We start from the raw sequence: 24,296 nt of genomic DNA on the forward strand, positions 1-24,296 counted from the left end.
CGCCAGTCTTGGTAACGATGTAACTGCAGAAGAGTCATTAAATAGGAAAAATAGTCATTTTTATGCAACAGTAAAATGTTAAGCAATAGTAAATTACTCATTTAACCCAACCACAAAACAACTGGGTCAAAACCATCCAGTCACTGGGTTTGTCCATATTTTAAGCAATAGTAAACTACCAGCATTTGAATGTCCTAATCACTGGACTCACCCAGCATTTGAATGTCCTCAGGAATCATAACTAGTTTAAACAGCATGAGAACATCTGCATCCAGCGCAGCTCATTAACGCTTCATTTGGAGATCTGAGAGTTGGTTTTGGCTATTTGTCCTTCATTTCTTTTCCAAACATATGCATATAATCATGTAAACACAGTTGAACACCTCATGATGTAGTTTCACGTGATTGTGACTCCCATAAGTACGTTTTGGTCCAGCCGTGTCATGTGATCTCCCCTTTGATGCCAAATCCTGAGAGAGGGGAGGGGTGATGTTTCTGCATGGTAAACATTCAGCGGTCAGCACTGGCGTCCCTCGTCCAGCGCTTTACAGGTAGGTGTCTTGTTCGGCACTACTGAGACTCTGATTGGAGCCCTGCAGGGGCGTGTCTTTCTGCAGGTGCTCCGATTCGCTGGGTGAGAGGTTGTCGCTCGGTAATGTTGGGTCATTAGGTAACGGATACGGATTGAGAGGTGGCGAGGTGTCTTTTTTCTTCTCCGTTTTGGTCTTTTTAGGTTTTTTCCCTTTGCTCTCGGTGGTTGGCGGTACTTCGACGATGATCGTGGGGTGTTGTTTGAGGTCCTGGCGGCTGGGCGGCTCAGCAGCCATAATGGCTTTGGCGCCGTGCATTCTGGGAGGGGATTTACAGTGCAGCTCTCCGCGAGTCTCCTTCCAGCGGCGGAGCTGAGAGAGATGCTCCTTCTCTATGTCTCGCTCAGAAATGGCCAACTCAGTGATCTGAAATGGTGAGGATAAATGTTTTTTAAAGGTCAGTAACAATAATAAACCTGTACAAAGACAGTATATTTGAGAAATTGTGCTGATAAAGACATGCATGTGCCAAAAGCAACCAGCAGGGGGAGACACAGACTATGGCTACTGCATACAGTAAAATGCTTACTCTGTATGTAAAAAGCACTTCCAATACACAATTCCTGTGTTAATCCATTGTTATTCAGCATGTAGCATCTCTCAGGAAATCAATATGGATATTTTGAATTTTTATTCATGTAAAAAATGTTTTAAATTGAAACTGCAGCATGCAAGTCTACGTGTACGTAATACCTCTTGCACTAGGAAAGCCTCCTGCATGTATCGTGGCTCAATAGATCTGAGCAACTCCATGGTCTCATATTGGCCCTGACACACCTTCAGCTTCTCCTGAGATCCCAGCATGCACTTCAGCAGCACCAGACCCACACGGAAGATGATCTTCACTCCTGCAAAGCACACAGATGAAGTAACAGTGTATCTCAGTTAGAAACATTTGCACTACACTACCAGTCAAAAGTTTTTGAACAGTAAGATTTTTAATGTTTTTCCACTGCTCACCAAGCCTGCATTTATTTGATCTAAAGTACAGCAAAAACAATACAATTTTGAAATATTTTTACTATTTAAAATAACTGTTTTCTATTTGAATATATTTTAAAATTTAATTTATTCCTGTGATTTTAAAGCTGAATTTTTAGCATAATTACTCCAGTCACATGATCCTTCAAAAATCATTCTAATATTCTGATTTTCTGCTCAAAATACATTCATTATGTTGAAAAGAGTTGAGTAGAATTTTTTCAAGTTTCTTTAATGAAAACAAAGTTCAGAAGAACAGTATTTATGTGAAATAGAAATCTTTTGTAACATTATAACTGTCTTTATCATCATTTTTGATTAATTTAAAGCATCCTTGTTAAATAAAATTATTTATTTTATAATTTCTTTCCAAAAATAAAAACTAACAATAATACTGACTCAAAGCTTAATGATAAATAATAATAATAAATGTTTTTTGAATAGCAAATCAGCATTTTAGAATAATTTCTGAAGGATCATGTGTCACTGAAGACTGGAGTAATGATGCTGAAAATTCAGATTTTATCACAGGAATAAATTACATTTTAAAATATGTTCAAATAGAAAACAGCTATTTGAAATAGTAAAAATATTTCACAATATTCTGCTTATTTTGGATCAAATAAATGCAGGCTTGGTGAGCAGAAGACTTTTTTTTTTATTATTAAAAATCTTACCATTCAAAAACTTTTGACTAGGAGTGTACTTACATACCAGTTTTATAATTTACTGCCAATACAGCAAAACATATGCATTCTAATTTTTCCCAAAAAATAAATAATAAAAAAAGACAAAAATGGAAAAAATATTATTATTATTTGTTTTTTTTAATTTAACACTTGTTTATTATTTTTATTTATGTGTGACAATAAAACAAAGCCAGAAAAATCTTTACCAGGACATCTTAATTTCCAAAAATAAGAATATTCAACATTTATGTATTTAAAAAAAACACATAAATAAATGTAAAAAAAATTTTTTTTTTCCCTTAAGTTCACACTTTTTAAAAAAAAAATTCCCTTAATTTACCATAAATTATTTGACACAGGACAGGCTTTACTATTATTCTAAAACAGGGCAATTAGCAATAAAAAAAAATATGTGTGTGACAATAAAAAAGGAAAGCAAAGCATAAATAGATAGATAGATGGATAGATAGACAGATAGATAGATAGATAGATAGATGGATAGATGGATAGATGGATAGATAGAACACTGATCTTTACACCAAGACATCTTGATGCACGAAAATAAACATGTTAAACATTTACACTTCCGCTTTGGCATAAAGTTGTTGCAGTTTGCAAGTAAATGTCACAAGTAGCGAAGTGTGAATCCAATAAGCTGTTAAGTTTTTTCATCTGTTGAGTGTGTGGGTGTGGTACAGTATCAATAAAGGACAAAGTGCATGCACTATCTAATAGGCCTCACCCTCACAGAAGAACATGTCCCACACACGCAGGACAGATGCCCAGGGCAGCGTCCTGGAGAAGGCACACATGAACCACTCTGTCATATAAAGGATAGGGTCGATCTTGTGTTTCTTCAGATGCCGGTGGGCCACCGGGGACACACGCTTGAGCAGAGCGAACAGTATCTCGCCGTCTAACTGAATTGCCTCCTGTGAAGAGACAGATGAGGAGGAAACAAAGAAAGATGACATGTACCGCAGTGGATACATTTCCCTATAACAGCTTTTCATTTTAAACAGATTCCAAATATGTAAATTCTGTGGTGAATAAAATAAGTTCTGACACTCTTGCATTGATGCGTTAAACAAATTTTGTGACGGCAACGATTCACACGCTTGAAATTGAAATGGTAAGAGGAAATCCCTCAGGCAGAAGAGACTGAGAATGAGTGATAGAAAGAAAGCAAGATCCTGTTTTTGGATTAATCTAATTCACACCTTATCTGCCACCCACTCTGGAGCATTTGCCTGTTCGCTCCTGAAGGTCAGACACAAAAGACCTTACATAAAGCTGGGACTGCATTGGATTCCTGGTAATGGAACAGCCCAGCCAAAACATTACGCTCCATTATATTATATATATATATATATATATGTATGTGTGTGTGTGTGTGTGTTCCTTAAAGAGACAGTACACCCAAAAATTAAAATTCTGTCATTAATTACTCACCTTCATGTCATTCCGAATCCGCAAAAATCTTCAGATTGATAAACAAAGGTCTTATGGGTTTGGAACAACAAGAAGGTGAGTAATTAAACACAGAATTTTCATTTTTGGGTGAACTATCCCTTTAAATGATACTGATATATCATAATCTCTAACATACAATTGAGGTCAAAAGTTTGCATCCCCCTTTCAAAATCATTAAAAATGTTAATTATTTTACCAAAATAAGAGGGATGAGAAAAAGTTGAATTTATAAAAATGACCCAGTGTTTTTTTGGTTAGTGATAGTTGTTTATGAGTTCCTTGTTTGTCCTGAACAGTTGAACTGCCATCCTCCAGGTCCAACAAATTCTTTGGGGGGTTTTTTTTTAGCTTTTTTTGTGTGTATTTGAGCCCTTTCCAACAACTGAGGGACTCATATGCAATCATTACAGAAGGTTCAAACACTCACTGATGCTCCAGAAGAAAAAAAAAAAAACTATGAATCAAGTCGGGCGTGAAAACTTTTGAACAGAAATGAGATGTGTACATTTTTCTTATTTTGCCCACATATTTTTTTTTTTTCATTTAGTACTGCCCTCCAGAAGCTACAGAAGATACTTAAATGTTTCCCAGAAGACAAAATAAGTTAAATTTACCCTGATCTTCAAATTCTACAAGTTTTCACCCCCCGGCTCTTAATTCATTGTGTTTCCTTCTGGAGCATCAGTGAACGTTTGAACCTTCTGTAATAGTTGCATATGAGTCCCTCAGTTGTCCTCAGTGTGAAAAGATGGATCTCAAAATCATACAGTCATTGTTGGAAAGGGTTCAAATACACAAAAATGCTGAAAAAACAAATCATTTGTGGGACCTGAAGGATTTTTCTGAAGAGCAGCAGGCAGTTTAACTCATGAACAACTATCACTAAACAAAAAACACAGCTGTGGATCATTCAGGTAACAACACAATATTAAGAATCAAGCATATGTAAACATTTGAACGGGGTCATTTTTATACATTTAACTATTGTTTTCTCTTGATGACTATATGTGAATGTCTTTATGTGAAATATCTTATTCAGGTCAGTACTAAATAAAAAAATAACATGCATTTTGTATGATCCCTCTTATTTTGGTAAAAATAATTAACATTTTTAATGATTCTGAAAGGGGGATGCAAACTTTTGACCTTAACTGTATCATGCATCCACAACTACTGTGTAAAAAAGAAGCTATAAAATCCCAAACAAAACTGTTGACAAAGGGTGCTTCTGGCGCCGTTCAACTAGGTGAGCCTGGTTAATCAATTCTGCTGGTTTAGACAGGCTGTGAAGCGTACAAGAGGAGCGACCCTTGAACTGTGATCCCTTTGAACAGCTTTCTACATCAGCAAATTTCCCTTGACAGAACAGGGTTGGTGAATGTGATTATAAACGCCTCAGACATCTCACAAACATAACACGAGAGCATCAGCATCTCCTCAGCGACTGATCGAGTGTTGTGTCGAGGTGATTGATTGCTCTCGTTTAAATCTGAGGGTTGACAGCATGCAGACGAGGGCTGAATAGAGGAGGACTGTGTATCGTCTGCTCTTACCAGGCCTGCGCTGTAGTAACCGGGCAGATACTTCTCACAGATCTGGACCAGACCCCAGAATGCATCCTACCAGAGCATGACCATAAAAGAATAAAAGAGCAGAACAGGGTATGAGTTTAACATGCTTCTGTATTCAAATAATTAAAATTATTAAAACTAATAAATATTGTATTAAAGGGACAGTTCACCCAAAAGTGAAAATTACCCCTTGATTTACTCACCCTCAAGCTATCCTAGGTGTATATGACTTTCTTCTTTCAGACAAATACAGTCAGAATTATATTAAAAAATGTCCTGCTCTTCCAAGCTTTACAATGGCAATGAATGGGTGTTGAGATTTTGAAGCCCAATAAAGTGCATCCACCCATCATAAAAAGTGCTCCACACGGCTGCAGGCAGTTAATAATGGCTGTCTGAAGTGAATTACGAGGTGATATTTGACTCTTTAAAGTGATTTACAGGGGAATGTTGTTACCTTTGTAATGGCATTTTTCTAACTTTATTATAAGTATGTCATCTTTTATGCCAAATTTAAATATATATATATATTTTATAAGTGTTTTAAAATTTCTAATTTAAACAACAGAATAAGAACAAGTAGAATAAGAATAAGTTACCAATCAAATGAAATCAGTATTAACAAAATTAATTTGTACTACACAGGAACAACACAAAAGTGGCTTGTAGCTGTGTTTTCATGTTTAATGAGGCTCAGGGGTGGTATGAGTGCAATCAAATCCATAAATTCTTGTTGAGATTAATGTTTTAAAAATAACATTTTGAATACGTAAATAACAAATGATTTAAATAACTGAAAAGACTTTAAAAATGAATCTAAAACTGACAGTAGGTGGTGGCAAGCTGCTGATTTAATGAATGAATCATTTATTCATTTGATTCATTCAAACAGCTGATTCATTCAGGAATAAAGCAAGTGACTGTCTTTATGAATGGGAAATTGAATCATTGACTAGATTTGTTTAAAAACGTGTTCATTCATAAATGAAACACAGCTGTGTTTGAACTGAGATGTGCAGCGGCTCAGTTGTGACTTTTTTTCATCAACTATTTTTGATGACGAAATCAGACAATAGTGTTATAGTCAAACAATGTAAGTCACTTAATATTAACTTCTTGTTTATTTAACTGTTGTATTCAATCAATATCTCATTTACAAACTCCCTGAAAAATCATTAAAAGCTGTCACTCGTCTTAGTTCACTGTAATCTCACTGTAAGTTCCATTATAATGAACGAAGCTCTCTAAACTGCACAATGAATCTCTTATTTACACTCTCTCTACACTTTGATTATGAAAGGAAGCGTGAGATGTGTCTGTGATACATTACTCAATGTTACTAAAACACGTAGAAACCTTTGAAGCTCCCCTCAGCACAAACACAAATGCTGATCGGGTCACTCGCACATGGTGCTCCTAAATGTTTTTTCAGTGTCGCACACAATAGTTCTCAGTCGCAAATGCACTGCAGAGTCCTGTGGACTGTTGAATCTTAACACCCATTCACTGCCATTGTAAAGCTTGGAAGAGCCAGGACATTTTTAATATAACTCTGATTGTATTCTTCTGAAAGAAGAAAGTCATGTACACCTAGGACGGCTTTAGGGCGAGTAAATCATGGGCTAATTTTATTTTTGGGTGAACTATACCTTTAATAAAGTTAATTCAGTAACCCTTTACTTGAAGACTTTAAAGGAACAGTTCACCAAAAAAATTAATGTAGATGAGTTTGTTTCTTCATCATAACAGATTTGGAAAAAATTAGCGTTACATCACTTGCTCACCATAGAACCTGTGAATGGGTGCCGTCAGAATGAGAGTCCAAACAGCTGATAAAAACATAATAATCCACAACTAATCAACACCCAGCCCATCAATTAACAACATCTTGTCAAAAAACAAATCCAAAATGTATTAATGCGATGTTTTAATCAGCAGTTTGGAATATCATTCTGACGGCACCCATTCACTGCAGAGGATCCATTGGTTAGCAAGTGATGTAATGCTACATTTCTCCAAATTTGTTTACATGAAAAAAACAAACTCATCTACATCTTGGATGGCCTGAGGATGAGTACATTTTTAGCAAATTTTCATTTTTGGATGAACTATTCCTTTAATTATCCATTGCAATGCACTGTATGATCTCATTTACAATTGTAACCAGTTAAAATACATTATAATACTTGTCTACCCATTGTTTCACCTTAATAAAATATAATATATTAAAATATGACAAACAACCGATTTTCAGGTGTAACATGGAATCTATAAATATAAAAATGCATTTATGATGAATACATTTATAATGCATTACATATAAAATTTCAAGTAAACAGTTACTGATAGTGTTTTATTCGAACACATAAAACAGTATAATAGATAACTGTATAAATCAGTAAATAATTTATGAGATGCATTTAAAACTACTATGAGGACCATCTGCTGGAGTGGAGCACAATAATGGACTGCAGACTGACCTCAGCAGGCATGTGCATGAGCAGCACTGCGGCTATAGGAGCTTGAGCCTGACAGTAACCCTCCTCTGGTCTGTACACGGTGTACGCCTTCAGCACCTGGAACAGATCCTGCTGCCTGCACACACATATGACTGAATGATGTAACACATGTAATGGGGTTCAAATGAAGAGCCCTACAGGTAAAGTGAAGGCAGACTTACCCGTAGCCTCCTCGGGCAGCAAACATTTCATGAAATGGAAACTGTCTGTGGAGGTCTTTTTCTATCACATCCAGCCATTTCGGATCTCCAGGCTGACGGTCCAACTCCTGACACATAAACACAAGTCATGTTTATTTATATAGTGCTTTATACAATAGAGGTTGTTGCAAAGCAGCTTGAGATTAATAAAACATTATAATAAAACATTTCATGAATTATGAAATGAATTCAATTTCAGCTGTAAAATGTTGGTTTTATTCAGTTCAACTAACAGTGTCAGTATTGCAAAGTTAGCATCATTATTCAGCTCAATTCAGTTCAAATGTTATTCTCATTGCGCATCACTGCAGTTAAATGAATAATATTAGTGAATATTACAGTCTTTTAAACCCCAAAAAAGAATGATAACTGATTAGAGATCCGAGATGGCATAAAATATAAAAGCACACAAATAAAAAGTGTCAATTTTTAGTTACATTAAAATGTTAAAATATTTAATTAAATCTTACAGTAATAAAAAAAAAAAAAAAAAAAAAAAACACATTTCTATTCTTTGTCCACCATCCTTACAATGCATCATGGGATTTCGATCCCTGCAAAGGATATAAAAGTTAAGGGTTATTAAGAAAGGTTACAATTTTTTTAAGATTTATGAAAGACGGTTTTATGTTTACTAAGCCTATTATTTGAAATCAATAATATTGTAAAATATTATTACAAATTAAAATAACTGTTTTCTATTGTAAAATATTTTAAAATGTAAATTGTTCCTGTGATGTAAAGCTGAATTTTCAGCATCATTACTACAGTCTTTAGTGTCACATGATACATTAGAAATCTTTCTAATATGCTGATTTGAATAATTTTTATTATCAGTGATGAAAACAGCTGTACTGCTTCATATTTTGGCAGAAACCATGATGCAATTTTTCAGGATTTACTGATGAATAGAAAGTCTAACAGAGCAGCATTTTCTGAAAGAGGAATTTAATTAGGGTCCTATAAATTCCATTTTATTTTTTCTTAAATTCAGTTTTTTTTTTTTTCCAAATACTGTTTTCTGTTGCAATTTTTCTGAATTCCATTATTTTTTATATTTTAATTTTTCTAGACTCTGTTTTAATGGTTAATTTAAATTTTATTAATCAAAAACATGTCTAATTAATTGAAATCATGAAACCTACACAATTTAACTGCAATTTTTTAAAAGCTTAACAAAATTACATTTTAAGGCCCTATAAAATGTTTTTTTCCCTCAAATTTATTTTTATTTTTACCAAATTCTGTGTTTTCCATTCATTTTCTGAATTCCATTTTAATTTTAGTTTTTTATATTGTTTTTGTTGTATTTTTTTTTTTTTTTTTTTTCAAAACACTGTGTTGTGCATTTACATTTTTCTGGTAAATAAATTCTGGTAAATAATTATTTTAGTAAATATTTCTTAAAAATAAAGTTTTACTACTATTTTATTAGTAGTAGAAGGAGGCCTACTATCATTACATTAACTACATCACATTAACTAAGTAAACTTTTATTTTGACGGGTTGTTGTGAAGACCTTTAAGTTTCTTATTGTACATGATATGATGATAGTTTCTCAAAAGAAACACTAAAATGCTTATGAAGTGACTCTTAGAGCAGTTCTTGAGAATTATGTATATGTCTTCGTACTCATATTTAGGTGGCAGAGGCTGAAAACACTGTGAGCATCAAACACGCTTTAGTGTGTAGTAAACGAAGGTGTCTGTGCCATTCATTCACACAGAGACAGACAGAACATGAGACAGGATTTATATTTAAATAGTATTTTTGAAACTTAATATTCCATAAACTAGTCTTGATTAAGGCGAGACACTTGCAGGTAAACAGGGTAAAAAAAATACCCAATAGTTATCACCTTACTTACCCAGTTGATTGATTACACTGATAATTGCTGACAATTTTTTGCATTACAAGTTGTCAAAAATGTTAGGTTTAAATATGCAAATTAGGTATTATATAAAGAAATATGCACTAATGTGCATAAATGTCTAGTACAATCTAAACACTGGATGAAGTCAGTTTCAAAATTCATTTTGTTGACATATTAGAGTCAAATGTTTTTACAGAGGGAATTATCTCATTATCTCATTTTGTCACGCCATAATTCAGAAAAAAACAAAAAACATTTTTTTTTTTTTACCATTTTTATAATTGTTGTATAAAATCAAGACAAATTATATATGATAGGGAAAAAATGAAGTTTATAGACAGGAAAAAACATGAAGTTTGGTGTAAGTGGAAAAAAATCATTTTAAGAAAAAGCCTTTAAAAATTTGTATGTAATTGAAATCTATTTACACAAATAGATAAAGTGCTATAAAAGAAACACTTAAGAATGTCTTTTGGATGTTTTCTTTACACCAGTGTGAAAAAACACTTTATAAAAACCCAAAAAGCCCAAAATCTCAGTGTTTTTGCCTGCAGTGTCTCCCCTTAAAGTGTACTGATCTACTTTGTATTTATTCATCCAAAATTTGGCAAATTCTGTGATATACAGTAAATTCCATTTTTATGACTGGATTCTGCGATTCCATCTGTGTTTTCCGCATTGTGGAAATCATAGGAATCATAGAAATCATAGTATTAAATTACAAACAAATTGTACATGCCATGCTGCCTTAAAAATTTGACTAAAAATATAACGTCTTGTGATAATGGCATAATCAAATTGTTTTGTAACAGAGCCATGTTGCTGTGGACAAACCTGAAATTTGCCCAGATTCTGTTCTTTCTTCACTTTCCCACCAGAGAGATAAAGCCATGCTCGACTTCTGAGTGATGGAGGGATGCCCTTCTGACAGCGCAACTTTACCTTCAAAGAGATAGAGACAGTAAGCTTGAACACTTGCATTTGTGACTGTGAACCACAAAACAAAACAAAAAAAAGGGTAAATTTTTTTGAAATCAAGAATTCTACATCATCTGATAGCGGAGTAAATACGTTTTCCGTTAATGTATGGCTTTGTTAGGATAAGACAATATTTGGCCGAGTTGCAAAAAAAAAAAAAAATCTAAATATTGAGAAAATCGCTTTTAAAGTGCTCCCATTATGCCTTTTCAAACATGACCTTTCATGCAGAGTGTCATGTAGCTGTATGTGAACAAACTATCTACAAAGTTGTGAAGCCGACAGTGCACAATACATAAAGTTATTGTCTATATAAAAAAAAAAAAAAAAAACTCTCCTGAACGTTACACTTTATCATGCAAAATTCAAATCTTTTTGTTGTGTTCTGTTAACCAGCTGCTTTATCTGTTCACATTGTCTAGAAATGTGTCGATGAATAACACATTTTGCATAATGTCTGACAAAGAATTCTAATACGTCGGTGTACAAGCTGCAGTGCTTTACAACTTGCCCGCCCACAGTCAAATTTCCATGTGGTTTACGTCATGTCGAGGACGCTGTATCCTAAGCTGTAATCCTATCAATGCGGGATTCACTAAAGGCTTGCTCTTAAAATATGGATCATTATGTCGTGTAACATCTTGGATGTCATGGGGGTATGTAAATTATCTTGCATGCATGTCAACTTGTTGTTGGGGACTCCCAAAACCAAAATATGAACGTTTTATAATCCATAATAGGGGCACTTTAAAGTTCTCCAAATTAATTTCTTAGAAATGCATATTACTAATACAAAAATTAAGTTTTGATATTTTATGGTGGAAAATTTCCAAAATATCTTCATGGAACATGATCTTTATTTACCATCCTAAAAATCAATAATTTTAACCCATACAATGTATTTTTGGCTGTTGCTACAAATGAACAGGATAAACTGTAACCTTTTGTCTTAATGCAAATATTACATAAAACTGAGCACTGGCACTCACAAACCCAGTTTATACTTTTTTGCACTCTGGAGACATTCAGAGTTCATTTAGAGTGCTTGCATAATTCACTACTCCTCAAAAAAAGACATCAAAGTGTATTTCATTTCTAATTTTGCTTAATCGGATGGTAAAATGTGACTGGAATAATTATGGTTATCGCAAATAATCGTGGCAGGCCTTGTCGAGCAGAATTACAGTAATTATGCATGAGCTGCTGATGTGGAGTCCAGCCGCTGTTAACTTGAGAAATGACTAACTCTGTATTTTGTCTCGATGGTTAGTCATTGGAGAGGAATTTAGAACCAAGAGAACCATAAATGAGAACTATAAAAGCAAATGATAACTGGACATTTAACATGATTGTAGAGATGACATTTATGGCAAATAAGTTTTTTAAATGGCTGTTATGAAGCACATAAAATATAAATAAAGTAAGAAGTTCTATGGGTGGATATTTTCGTGTGGGTCTGGTTGTAACTTTATTTGAATCTATTAAAAGTTTGTGACTTTGGAAGCACACGATGTGAGATGTACAGTCAAATTCCTAAGATAACATCAAGCTGCTGAACGTTTTATGAACGTTACAGCATACTCTAAAGAATTTGAGCTATTCGAGAACAAAAAAAAAACCTGTGGACAAACACAGGTCTGTTTGTCAGAGACCAACCTTCTTGTGTTTTTTGGCCATCCACTTGTCCCAACTGTTGAGCATATCCAGCCATTTGGCTTCTCTCTGCCGGAGCACGTCTGGAGGAATATCTTCACTGCATTGAGTGAGAACGAAGAGAGATTAGATCATTTATCTGATATAATATGCATGCAAGCACACCCAAGATTACAAAATCACACACGTTAGCTAATCCAGAACAGGTTCTCGTTCAGAACAAATGTTCATGACATTCTGTTCTGTTAGCGGTAATGGCTCGTTTGTACTTTTAATAAATACTCAGACAGTGAACACCATTCAGAAACAGAGCATGCTTGTTAATGAATCGACAATGGTGGTCAGAATCAGCCTGACAACTCACTCCCTCATTGAAATGGTCAGAACGCTTCATTATTTTCATCATGTCCAACTTGATATGAAACAAGACTTACTGTGTGTTGATATATCCATATATTAAAGATGTAAAGAACTTAACCAGGAGCCTTATCCTTACATATTTATAGTCTCATCTCTATACATGGCCTAAAATTAACACTCACCAAGCACCAAATGCAAGTAAAAATTGGCGTTGGTGAGTATATGTAACAAAGTCAGTCGCCAGTACAATGTAGTGAAAACAACATCCAGTTTTTAAAAAAGAGATTCGCTGTTTCTGATGTAAGCGAATAAAATAATCTTTTCTGAACACAAGATCATCATGATTAGCTGTTCTGTCATAAGCTCTTCAATGGATGAAAACACACACAATTATGTTAAAATGCACGGTTTTGACAAGTTTCCTTGTAAATGTATTCTTAAATGAGTTATAAAGTCTTAAATGACTGTAAAGAGTTTGGAGAAAATCAGATATGTGCCAGATCCACGTCATGTGTATCAGGTTTTAAAAGTGAAACCTGAAGTCTGTCATTGATGTAAATCAAAGAACAAAAGAAGAGAAATCATTACTCGAATCCTGAGTCATTTTTGAAGCTTGAATAAATATTAATTTGTATAATTTATGCATATACAATATATAGTTTATGTGAAGACTGTTTTCACTTCAATTAAAAGTTATGCATTTCCTAAAAGCCTAAAAATAAGAAATAATAGCTTTCAATGGCTATAATTAATAGGTAAAATTGAGGGAACATGCATTTAATAGAGATACCAGTAGCAGGACAAATTACATTGTAAATATGCTTAGTTATTGTAGTAGTAATAGTAACTGTAGTAGTAGTAACTGCCTGGTTTTGCAAAAAGCGTTTCATGGCAGAGTAAAAAAAAAAAAAATTTGGCTGGCAAATTTGATCATGTCACCGGCCATTGGCAGGTGTGGCAAAATGTAGTTTCAGGCCCTGTCTCTATATATCCAAAACTCACCCAGTTATTTACAAATTCCTGTTTATATATATATAGAGAGAGAGAGAGAGAGAGAGAGAGAGAAAAAAAAAAACATTTGTTTCTATTTATTTAGAAACTCCTCCCTATTTATTTAAAAACTCTTTAAAAACTCTCAAAGTCATCCTTTCATAGTTACAAATTCCTTCCTATTTATTTATTTTTATTTATTTATATTTTTTTAAAAATAAAATCGGGAAAGGTCCACGAGGTGGGATATGATCACCGTCCCACAAGGCCATTGGCACCAACAATTCCTTCCTATTTATTTACAAACTCATCACTATTCATTTTCAAAGCTATAAGGGTTCCCACTCCTTGGTTTACTTCAAATTCAAGGACTTTTCAAGGACTTTCCAGGTCCAATACCCTCAAATTCAAGGACTTAATGTGGGCACATATTTCAAGTGAGAGCTGGGTTACATCATGTTACCTTGTAAGATACATTTTGTAGCTTTCATGTGTCAAACACAACTATGCAAAAAATTTTATTCAAACTTTTGCATAATCAAAGCCTATTTTATGTTTAAAACTTTCACCTTGAAAAAATGTTTTTTTATTCCCTATGCACCTAGAAACTTCATGTTTACAAACTTTCAAACTCATCCTTGCATTTACAAAAACCATATGTGACCCTGGAACCCTGCTGTATATTTACAAACTCATCCCTGTCAAAATATTTTTTTCTTTAATGCAAAAATCATTTTTTAGCCACTAAGATATTTTGTTTTCCTAAAAAATGTATCCAATTAATTTTTGATTAGTACAAACTCATCCCTATTTTGATAAAAAACTGTCAAATGTATCCCCAAATATTGTTTACAAACCATACATCCCTTTTTTATTCATCTAAAAACTTATTTCTACGTTAACAGACTTACCCCTATGTTTACAAACTTATTCCTATTAGCTTACAACACTATATATTTACAAACTCATACGTGTACAAATTCATTCATATATGTTTACAAACTAATCCCTATGTTTACGTACTCAAACTCATTCCTGTTTATACTCATGCCTATGCTTACAAATTCATCCCTATATAAAGGCTCAACAGCTCTTGACCTGATATGTCCACGCCAGCGGCAAGGCACTGTTTGAAAAGCATTACGTGGGTGTCAAATTATCTCAATTGAATCTGAGGACTGTAGGCGTCATCATATGTTCACAGTAGGTTTTTCTAAGGGAAAACCAAAACACAAGCTGTTCCCCACTGCACTAGAGAAATCACATGTTTTCAACTACTACAGTCCTGTTTAGCAACTTAGTAACAATGCCTTCAAATGTATTACTCTGTTGCACAACCATAAAAAGTAAAGTTAACGTGGGATGACTGTTTATAAGAACGATCTGGACAGTCAGAGCGGGGGAGATCACTGGGGAAAGCCGTGTTTCTGGGAATCCTTCTGAATTAGTGTTCTGTCTGATCAAGTAACCCCAGTGCCTTGGCCCTGAAAGGCTTTTTATTACATCCAGCTGACAGACACACCCTTTATTATGTGACTGAGTGCATTTCAAATACAAAAACAGGAAAGGAATCAGAGATTTAAAGTAATCATTAAAATATTTTTGGAGTTTGTTTAAATACCTTAACCCCATTTATAAGCATCAGCAACCAGCATATCTAATGGCTGTGGTACTGCTTCTGTGTTTTATAACTGCAGTGAATGGTGGGAGGTTGACTGACTCATGTCAGAGGAGTTGCAACATATTAAGCACCAAAGAATATTTTAACAGTGCCTTTTTTCAGAAAACGGCACAAGAAAAGCATACAATGAACACAAATTACACGATTATTACTCCAACAGCATGATGCAGAATTTTTTTCTGGGATGTTATTTTATTCAAAAATAAATTAGAAAGGTATTTTGGCATTTTTTTGTTATTATTATTATTATTTTAAATGAACAGTGCTTCTTTTGCTTTTTGGCCTTTATTTTTATAGGACAGCACAAAGGCCATATTAAAGTCATGTGATGCAACCAATATGCAGAAAAAACATAAAAGAGAAAATTATATCATACAGAGGACCCATGAAGACCCTTATGACTGTCATTTTGTCTTTTAAAACGTCATGTGGTGCAACTTCCTAAAACCTTGATATTTATGAACTAATAATTCAAGATATTTGTAAAAACTATTTTACAGTGAAATATAAAAAATAAATAAATAAAATAATGCTTAAAATGTGTACACATGGATTTTAAGTGTAAGAGAAATATACTTTTTTTTTTATTTGATGGTTACACCAAATTACATTTTGAAGTCATTCAATTTAAAGGAGAAGATCACTTCCAGAATGAACATTTCTCACCTCCTTGTCATCCAAGATGTTCATGTCTGTCTTTCTTCAGTCAAAAAGAAATTAAGGTTTTTGAGGAAAACATTCCAGGATTTTTGTCCATATAGTGGACTTCAATTTTGGTCAATGAGTTGAAGGTCTAAATTGCAGTTTCAATGCAGTTTCAAAGGGCTCTACATGACCCCAGCCAAGGAATAAAGACCTTATTTAAATGATCAGTTCTTTTCTTTAAAAATATATATAATATATTTGTATTAGGGCTGTCAGTTTAACGTGTTAACTTAATTAGTTATGAAAAACAAAGCAATTAAAATACTTTAACACAGTTAACCCACTGGCCCCACCCTCAGACCTGTATGTCATTTTATATTTCATATAGTTGACTGTTAACAAATATGATGCAGGGCAAATGGCAAACATAAATGTAGATGTGCCCTAAAATTCAAGATAATGCCCCTGTATGTGTCTCATATTTATTTATATACACAGTAGTCAACATTTGAAATGGATCAAAGCCTTTCACCAAAGTTGTCCTATAAACCAAAACAATACCCGTTCTTGTCTTAGGACAACTTTGATTAACTATTTTGATTCACTTCAAATGTTGACTACTGTATATATATCACATATCACACAATATCACATGGGCAGTAAGAGCAATATGACACGAGTGCTGATTTTGTCCCGATCTATCACGAGCTTAAATGTGATTTTATACATCAGATCAGTAAATTAGAAGAACTCGTGAACCAATGATTCAAAAGCCAATTTATAAAGAAAACCATTTACTTAATTCCTGAATGAATCAGGCATTTGAACGACTCGAATGAATGACTCATATTCAGTGCCACCTGCTGGCAGATTTAGTTTCTTCTTTAGAGTATCATTTCATTAAAAAAAGAAGAAAAATAAAAACATTAAAGGGATAGTTCACCAAAAAAAAAAAAACCCTCATGACTTTCATTGTATGAACAAAAAATAGAGATGTTTCTCAAATGATCTTATTTTTATATTCCATAGTTTACGTTAGGCCATTGCAGCCTAAATGTTTGTGTAATAAATTCTATGTTGAATCAAAAAAAAAATCTTTTTCTAAAGCTACAATTTGTAATGTCTACTTGATACTTTAACACAAAAATAACTTTTTATGGGAATTTTCAGAGTCAAATTTATTTTGCGATTAATTACATTAATCAAAACATCATGTAATTAATTATATTAAAAGTTTTAATCAACTGACAGCCCTAATTTACATACTTTTTAACCACAAATGCTCATCTTGCACTGGCTCTGCAATGCGCATCTTCACACGTTGCATAATCACGCTGAAAAGGTCAAGTGTGGTTAGTTCTTCATCTGTGTACTTTGATTCAGGGGGAAAAACTCCATCTCACTTTCTCCTCCAACTTCAAAATCGTCCGACATCATTGTTTTACCTTTCCTATAAAGAGCATCTGACTTATTTGCACGTTTGCTTTGTGAACACTGGGTTGGTATTTCCACCTACATCACATTTGTGAGATTACGCAATGCGTGAGGTCGAGTACAAGATGAGCATTTGTGGTTAAAAAGTATATAAATTTGTATTTTTCTTAGAAAATTATTGTTTTGCTAGATAAGACCCTTATTCCTTGGCTTAATTTCTTTTCAACTGAAGAAAGACAGACATGAACATCTTGGATGACATGGGGGTGAGAAAATTATCTGGACATTTTTATTCTGGAAGTGAACTTTTTTTTGCTCTTTTTCAAAAGTTTTTCAAAACCAAATGGAAAACATAAACAAAAAGTGCATTTCTAAGAACGTGGCACAGATTTTGAAACAATTTTTCCTTTTCTTTACTGCAGACATTTGTCACTTATGATGGAGAAAATGTATGTTATGAAGATGATGGATGAAAAGCATGTTATGAAAGTCCATCCCTGTGATACCAAGGGACCCAATAATCCCCTGGCAAAAGGTCAGTGACAGGACAGGCTGCATAAACCCTGATGGCTCACGCAGACCCTCGGTCTTGAAATGAAAAAGCAAATATACTCACACATGTGCAGTGTGTACACAGATTAGGCAGTCCAGATTGGATTATCATCAGCGATCAGATTACAGATGATTGCGGCTGTTTAGATCTATGGAACAGAAGCAGGGCCCGCCGTTTGCCTGTTTACTTTTCCCCTGTACACAGGTCAAACTAATAATGTTACGCTGAAAACACGGAGACAGTTGAATGGAGCTGAATGGAGACTGGAGGATGGGCTTATGTACAAGAGGAATTGTCTCATGGAAAGGGTTGACCCTACAAGCATCATATAAGTACTCAAAAAGTGTTTCCTTTCACCCTATAGACACGTTCTTTATGCCAGTTTGCGGAGGAGGAAAACAGGAAGCACATGACTGCCAAAAAAATCTCTTTGCTGTCTTCCCATGTCCATTCCCTTTCTGGTGCTCACTTGCACGTAAGGGTAAAACGACTCTGATTGGCAAAATAAGAACTGAAACTGTCAATGTTAATATATTAGACAAGACTGTCATATTCTGATTGGATGAGTCATATTTAGAGAGAAAAAACATCCAATAAAATGATTTATGGCCTCAGGTTCCAGTCAGTTTGAGTGGAAAAGCACACATCAGAAGATACAAACACAGATGAAGCTCTGTTATGTGCTTTCCAAACACAAACTGGCATACTAAAATGCTCCCCAGAGGCTTGGCGCTTGGTTTCATCTCCATGGCAATAGTAAACAAACGGAGGGAAACAAAAGCCAAACAGTGAAAATGTCATAAGTCAATGACTCTCCAGTAAGAAGTGCAATTGTCATTGTCAATTGTGCAGACAAACAGTCCTTGCAGAATGAGCACAGCCCTCTTTCTCCAACAGACTTTAATGTCATTAAGTATGAATAGTATTTTTGTCACAATGGTGTGGGATAATCACAGAATCCTCAAAGACCTCTTTTATACAATATTCGATGCAAAGGGAGTGGTGTGTGAGATAAAAATGCTATTTTCCAATAAAAATGCACAGAATTTTTCCAAGAGACAAAGCCAGAATTAATGCCATCCATTTTTATATGGAGAACCAGCAGATTTCTGAGGAACAGATTTTAATAAGCTTAAAAAATATGTTTAAATTATTACACTTAAAGGAGAAGTCCACTTCCAGAACAAAGATTTACAGATTATGTACTCAGCCCCCTTGTCATCCAAGATGTTCACATCTTTCTTTAGTCATAAAGATTTTGTTTTTTTGAGGAAAACATTTTTCAGCATTTTCTCCATATAGTGGACTTCTATGGTGCCCTGAGTTTGAACTTCCAAAATGCAGTTTAAATGCAGCATCAAACGATCCCAAATGCAGTTGTGAATCATCCCAGCTGAGGAAGAAGGGTCTTATCTAGCAAATCGATTGGTTATTTTCATAAAAATAATACAATTTATATACTTTTTAATGTCAAACACTCATCTAGTCTTTTTGAACTCTGTTTTTGTTCTGGTTCATGACAGTTTGGGTATGTCAAAAAACTCCCATTTCATGTTCTCCCTCAACTTCAAAATCGTCCTATATCACTGTTTTACCTTTCTTGTTAAGGGTGTTTGATCTTCTTTGCATGTTCAATTTGCAAAGACTGGGTCTGTACTTCTGCAGCGATGATTTTTTAAATGATTTTTGAAGTCAAAGGAGAAAATACGATTGGAGTTTTTCGACATACCTAACTGTCTTGAGTCAGAATACACAGAGTTCAGAGAGAGAAAGGCAAAATGAGATTAAAAAGATTAAAGTTTGAGATTAAAAAGTATTTAAACTGTATTTTTTTTTTTTATGGAAATAACCGATTGGTTCGGTAGATAAGACCCTTCTTCCTCAGCTGGGATTGTTTACAACCGCATCTGGGAATGTTTAAAGCCGCATTTAAACTGCATTTTAGAAGTTCAAACTCAGGGCACCATTTCAGTCCATTATATGGAGAAAAATCCTGAAATGTTTTCCTCAAAAAACATAATTTCTTTACGACTGAAGAAAGAAAGACATGAACATCTTGATGACAAGGGGGCTGAGTACATAATCTGTAAATCTTTGATCTGGAAATGGACTTCTCCTTTAAAAGAAAAACCCAACACTCTTAAAAAATAAAGTTTCTTTATTGGTATCAATGGACCCATGAAGAACCTTGAACATCTATGGAACCTTTCAAATGCAGAAAAGGTTCTTTATATTTTTAAAATGTTCTTCAAAATGGTTCTTTTAAGAACTCTTCAAATGAAAGGTGACCAAAAATCATTCTTCTATGGCATCACTGCAAAAACACCCTTTTGGAACCTTTATTTTTAAGAGTGTACATTACACTACATAAGTGAAGACAAGGATCTGCAGAAGATGCGAGAATCAGTGGATGTGCATACATTTTTGAGTTTCTGTGTGGGCCTGCTAATACTCATCAGAGTTTAAAACAAACCGAATTTGTCTTGACAGATGACGTAAATCATTTATTTTATCAGCAATTAAAACTATTGAGATGCCTGACCGCTACACTATCGTCTGTCGAGAGAACTGAATGAGTCACTGAGCGGTTTCATTGCAAAACTGAAAACACTTGCAGGGTGTTTCTGCCAAAACAAATCAATGAGCAATTCTGAGTGCTAAAGGGAGTTCACAGCAAGAGGGGAAACTCCTGCATGAGTCTAAATGAGAGACTGGAAAGAAACACTCTGTTGTACAGAGAATAAGAGACATTCTTCATGTGAACTGTAGAAGACAGATGCGCCTTTCTCCAATTAATTCAACAGCAGATTAATCTGATCAGCACATGGTTGCTTGGCCAAACAGAAACGCATTGTCCCGAGCCATTAGAGACACTCATGTAAGTCACCGCAAAACAGACAAGTGTTTGTAATGCAAAGGAAGAGGATGCAGGCAATTTACAGGATCATCTAGAGGAAAAAATTTAATTTGGGATGAACATTAGTTTGCACAATATGTGACCCTGGACCACAAAACCAGTCATAAATAACATGGGTATATTTGTAGCAATAGCCAAAAATACATTTTCTGGATCAAAATGATACATTTTTCTTTTATGCCAAAAATTATTAGGATATTAAGATAATATTCAATGAAGATATTTTGTACATTTCCTACCATGAATATATTAAAACTTAATTTTTGATTAGTCATATGCATTGCTGAGAACTTAATTTGGATAACTTTATTGGTGGTTTTCTCAGTATTTCAATTTTTTTTTTTTTTTTTTTTTTTTTTCACCCACAGATTCCAGATTTTCAATTAAATGCATCTCAGCCAAATACTGACCTATCCTAACAAACCATATATCAATTGAAAGCTTATTTATTAATTTTCAAATGGACCCTATGACTGGTTTTGTGGTTCAGGGTCACATATATCAAGTCTTAAGACTTATGCACTTCAATAAAAAGAGTTTAAGAAACTAATATATATATTTTTTTAAATCAAGGATGCATTACATTGATCAAAAGTGACATGAAAAACATTTATAATGTTACAAAAGATATTTCTATTTATCACAGAATCTTGAAAAAGAAATATTATATCTCCATTCAAATATGAAGCAGCAAAACTGTTTTCAACACTAATCAGAAATGTTTCTTGAACAGCAAATCAGCATATTAGAATGATTTCTGACAAATCATGTGACAATGAAGACTGAATTATGCTGAAAATTCAGCTTTGCATCAAAGAAATAAAGTGCATTTTAAAATATATTAACATAGAAAACAATTCAAATTATTATAATATTTCACAATTTTATTGTTTTTTTAACTGTATTTTTGATCAAATAAATGCAGCCTTGGTTAGCAAAAGAGACTTCTTTCAAAAACATTAATAAAAATTTAAGGTAGTGTATGTATGTCTATATTCCTTCTTCAAGTATGGAAATTTCTGAAAGAAAGAAAGAAGGAAAGAAAGAAACCAAAAAAAAAGAACTAACTCACTAACCCAGTTTATATGATCATACTGATTTACTAAAATCTGATTTAACTGCATTTCAACAAACCCCAGAAAAAGGCAAGCATATGATACCAAACACACAGGTTACAATATTATATAACAACATCTGTTCGGTCTTACATGGATGAAGGAATGTGAGCTGACCAAGCACTTCTCAAAGCTAGTCAGATTAGAAGAACTCAGCAAGAACAACCACTGGGGACTGCAGTGGTGTTACAGACCTGTCAACTCATCTGCCTTCACATGGATGAGGACGAAGACTTGCAGGACAGACCATCCTCAAAAACAATTCAGAATCCACTTAACGAAGGCACTTATGAAGGTTTAAAAATGTGACAAAAACTCCAATAAAGCCAAACAAAAAACATTAGTATGATTCAGAGTACCTTGAGTAAGTCATTACATAATGCTTAATCAGGAGCTCAAGGGCATTTGTGTGTATGCATAAGTTTCACCTTCATTTGTATCTGTTGTTTATGATGAGCATTACATAATGCAACAGCATAAGTTAATGCTTTCAACATTAAAGTTACTAACACATCCACAGCCATTCTATATCACCTGTTTTCATGGTATAAACAGTTATTAATGCTTTAATGTCTTTCTTTTTTCATCCAGAAATGTAAGTGCCACTTACTTTTCTCCTGTGCTCTGTTGTGCTCCTCCTATGAATCCGTATTTGTCGGTTTGGATCTCCGTGTTTCCGAAGCCGTTGAGCTCAGAGTCTGAGCCCAGAGAAGAGCTCTCGTACTCGGCTAGGTTCTCCACCGTGCCCCGCTGACTCTTGTTGTCTTTCCATTGCACTCCGTTACCCGCCTGAAGCTTAGCCATGCTGAATACCCCCTCCAAACGCGATAAATTCACTTGCTTGTAACCCAAGCAAGTATAAAGTGTGTACTGACACTCAGATAGTGTATTTCCTGCTGTCAACCGCCTCAAACTATCAACACACTGAGATTTGAGCCTCACAACCTCCAGTGACACTAACGATACGCCATATCTGATGGTAACGACATTAAAGTGAAGTAAAACTGAGGTTTACATGACCCTGACAGGCCATTATAGATAATTACTAGCTACATTTATAAACGAGAGCTTCAAAAAAACACACTTGTATAAAGGCATATTATAAATAGATGCATGAAATTACCTCAGTCAAGTTATAACAGTAATAGAAAATCTCTAGCCGTAGCTTGGCAATTTATTATGGATCAAAACTAAACGAAACTGATCTGATTGTTTGTCTTCTGCCAAATTCTGCCAAACAAACCACAATTGTAAGAGCTAGCACGCTAACCCGACGTAAAAAGCACAGCTTGACAACTCTCGGCATAAACGAAAAAACTCAGACTCACTGTGTTGTAAAGTCAGCACTTGTATTATGTTTCTGACGCCATCGTTTTAATCTTATTTCATGTAATCTGCGTTTACGAGCGTTTGTATGTGACTAACTGACTGGCTTGTGCTAAAGCCGCAGACGAGCTTTAAGGAGGCGTGGCTGATTATGCGCAGTGCACTAGGTGTTATTTACATCGCCTTCAAATTGCAACCACAATGAACTCATAAAGTTTTTAACATGCATTTTTTGGTACATATTTACCTAATTTGATTAGGGTATTAAATAATAATAACTGTTATAAATATTTGTTATTCATGTAATAATTATTCTAGAGAACTGGAGGGATCAAGAAATCCTCAGTGGCTTTCCAGTTAGGCTATTTGCCATAGTGCTCAATGTTTAACCTTGTCCTTTGCTCTGATTATCGCCTTTCATGATGGCAAAGCAATTATGCAGTTTATCCCTCACATGTTGTTCTCCTGATGTTATAAAAGAGCCCTTAGAAGTCATGATGGACGTGCTTACAGATTCAGTTCAAGTGCATGACCATGTACAGTTGAGGTCAAAAGTTTACATGCACCTTGCAGAATCTGCAAAATGTTAATTATTTTATCAAAATAAGAGAGATCATACAAAATGCATGTTGGTTGTTATTTAGTACTGAGCTGAATAAGATATTTCAAAAGTTTACATACACTTCATTCTTAATGCTGTGTTGTTACCTGAATGATCTACATGCTGTTCTTCAGAAAAATCCTTCAG

The 24,296-nt window shown here is 34.3% G+C and overlaps 1 protein-coding gene across 1 annotated transcript; it reads right to left on the bottom strand.

Annotated features, from left to right (window-relative positions):
* Nucleotides 1-213: 213 nt before the first annotated feature.
* tbc1d10ab (TBC1 domain family, member 10Ab) lies at nucleotides 214-23,684 on the bottom strand. The gene is made up of 9 exons (XM_051120870.1): nucleotides 22,833-23,684; nucleotides 12,531-12,627; nucleotides 10,731-10,838; nucleotides 7,985-8,091; nucleotides 7,785-7,899; nucleotides 5,287-5,352; nucleotides 3,003-3,192; nucleotides 1,284-1,438; nucleotides 214-956 (listed from the first exon to the last, which is right to left on the bottom strand). The coding sequence occupies exons 1-9, from the start codon at nucleotides 23,024-23,026 to the stop codon at nucleotides 546-548; spliced, it is 1,443 nt and encodes a 480-aa protein (XP_050976827.1). The 5' UTR covers nucleotides 23,027-23,684; the 3' UTR covers nucleotides 214-545.
* Nucleotides 23,685-24,296: the final 612 nt, after the last annotated feature.

Source organism: Labeo rohita, chromosome 10, assembly GCF_022985175.1.
Source record: "Labeo rohita strain BAU-BD-2019 chromosome 10, IGBB_LRoh.1.0, whole genome shotgun sequence".
NCBI lineage: Eukaryota > Metazoa > Chordata > Actinopteri > Cypriniformes > Cyprinidae > Labeo > Labeo rohita.

Coding starts and splice junctions, on each gene's coding strand:
- tbc1d10ab (XM_051120870.1), bottom strand. CDS start 23,026: ATGGCTAAGCTTCAGGCGGGTAACGGAGTGCAATGGAAAGACAACAAG. Junction 12,628..22,832: donor CAACAGAGCACAGGAGAAAA/GTAAGTGGCACT, acceptor CACTCAATGCAG/TGAAGATATTCCTCCAGACG. Junction 10,839..12,530: donor TGGCCAAAAAACACAAGAAG/GTTGGTCTCTGA, acceptor ATCTCTTTGAAG/GTAAAGTTGCGCTGTCAGAA.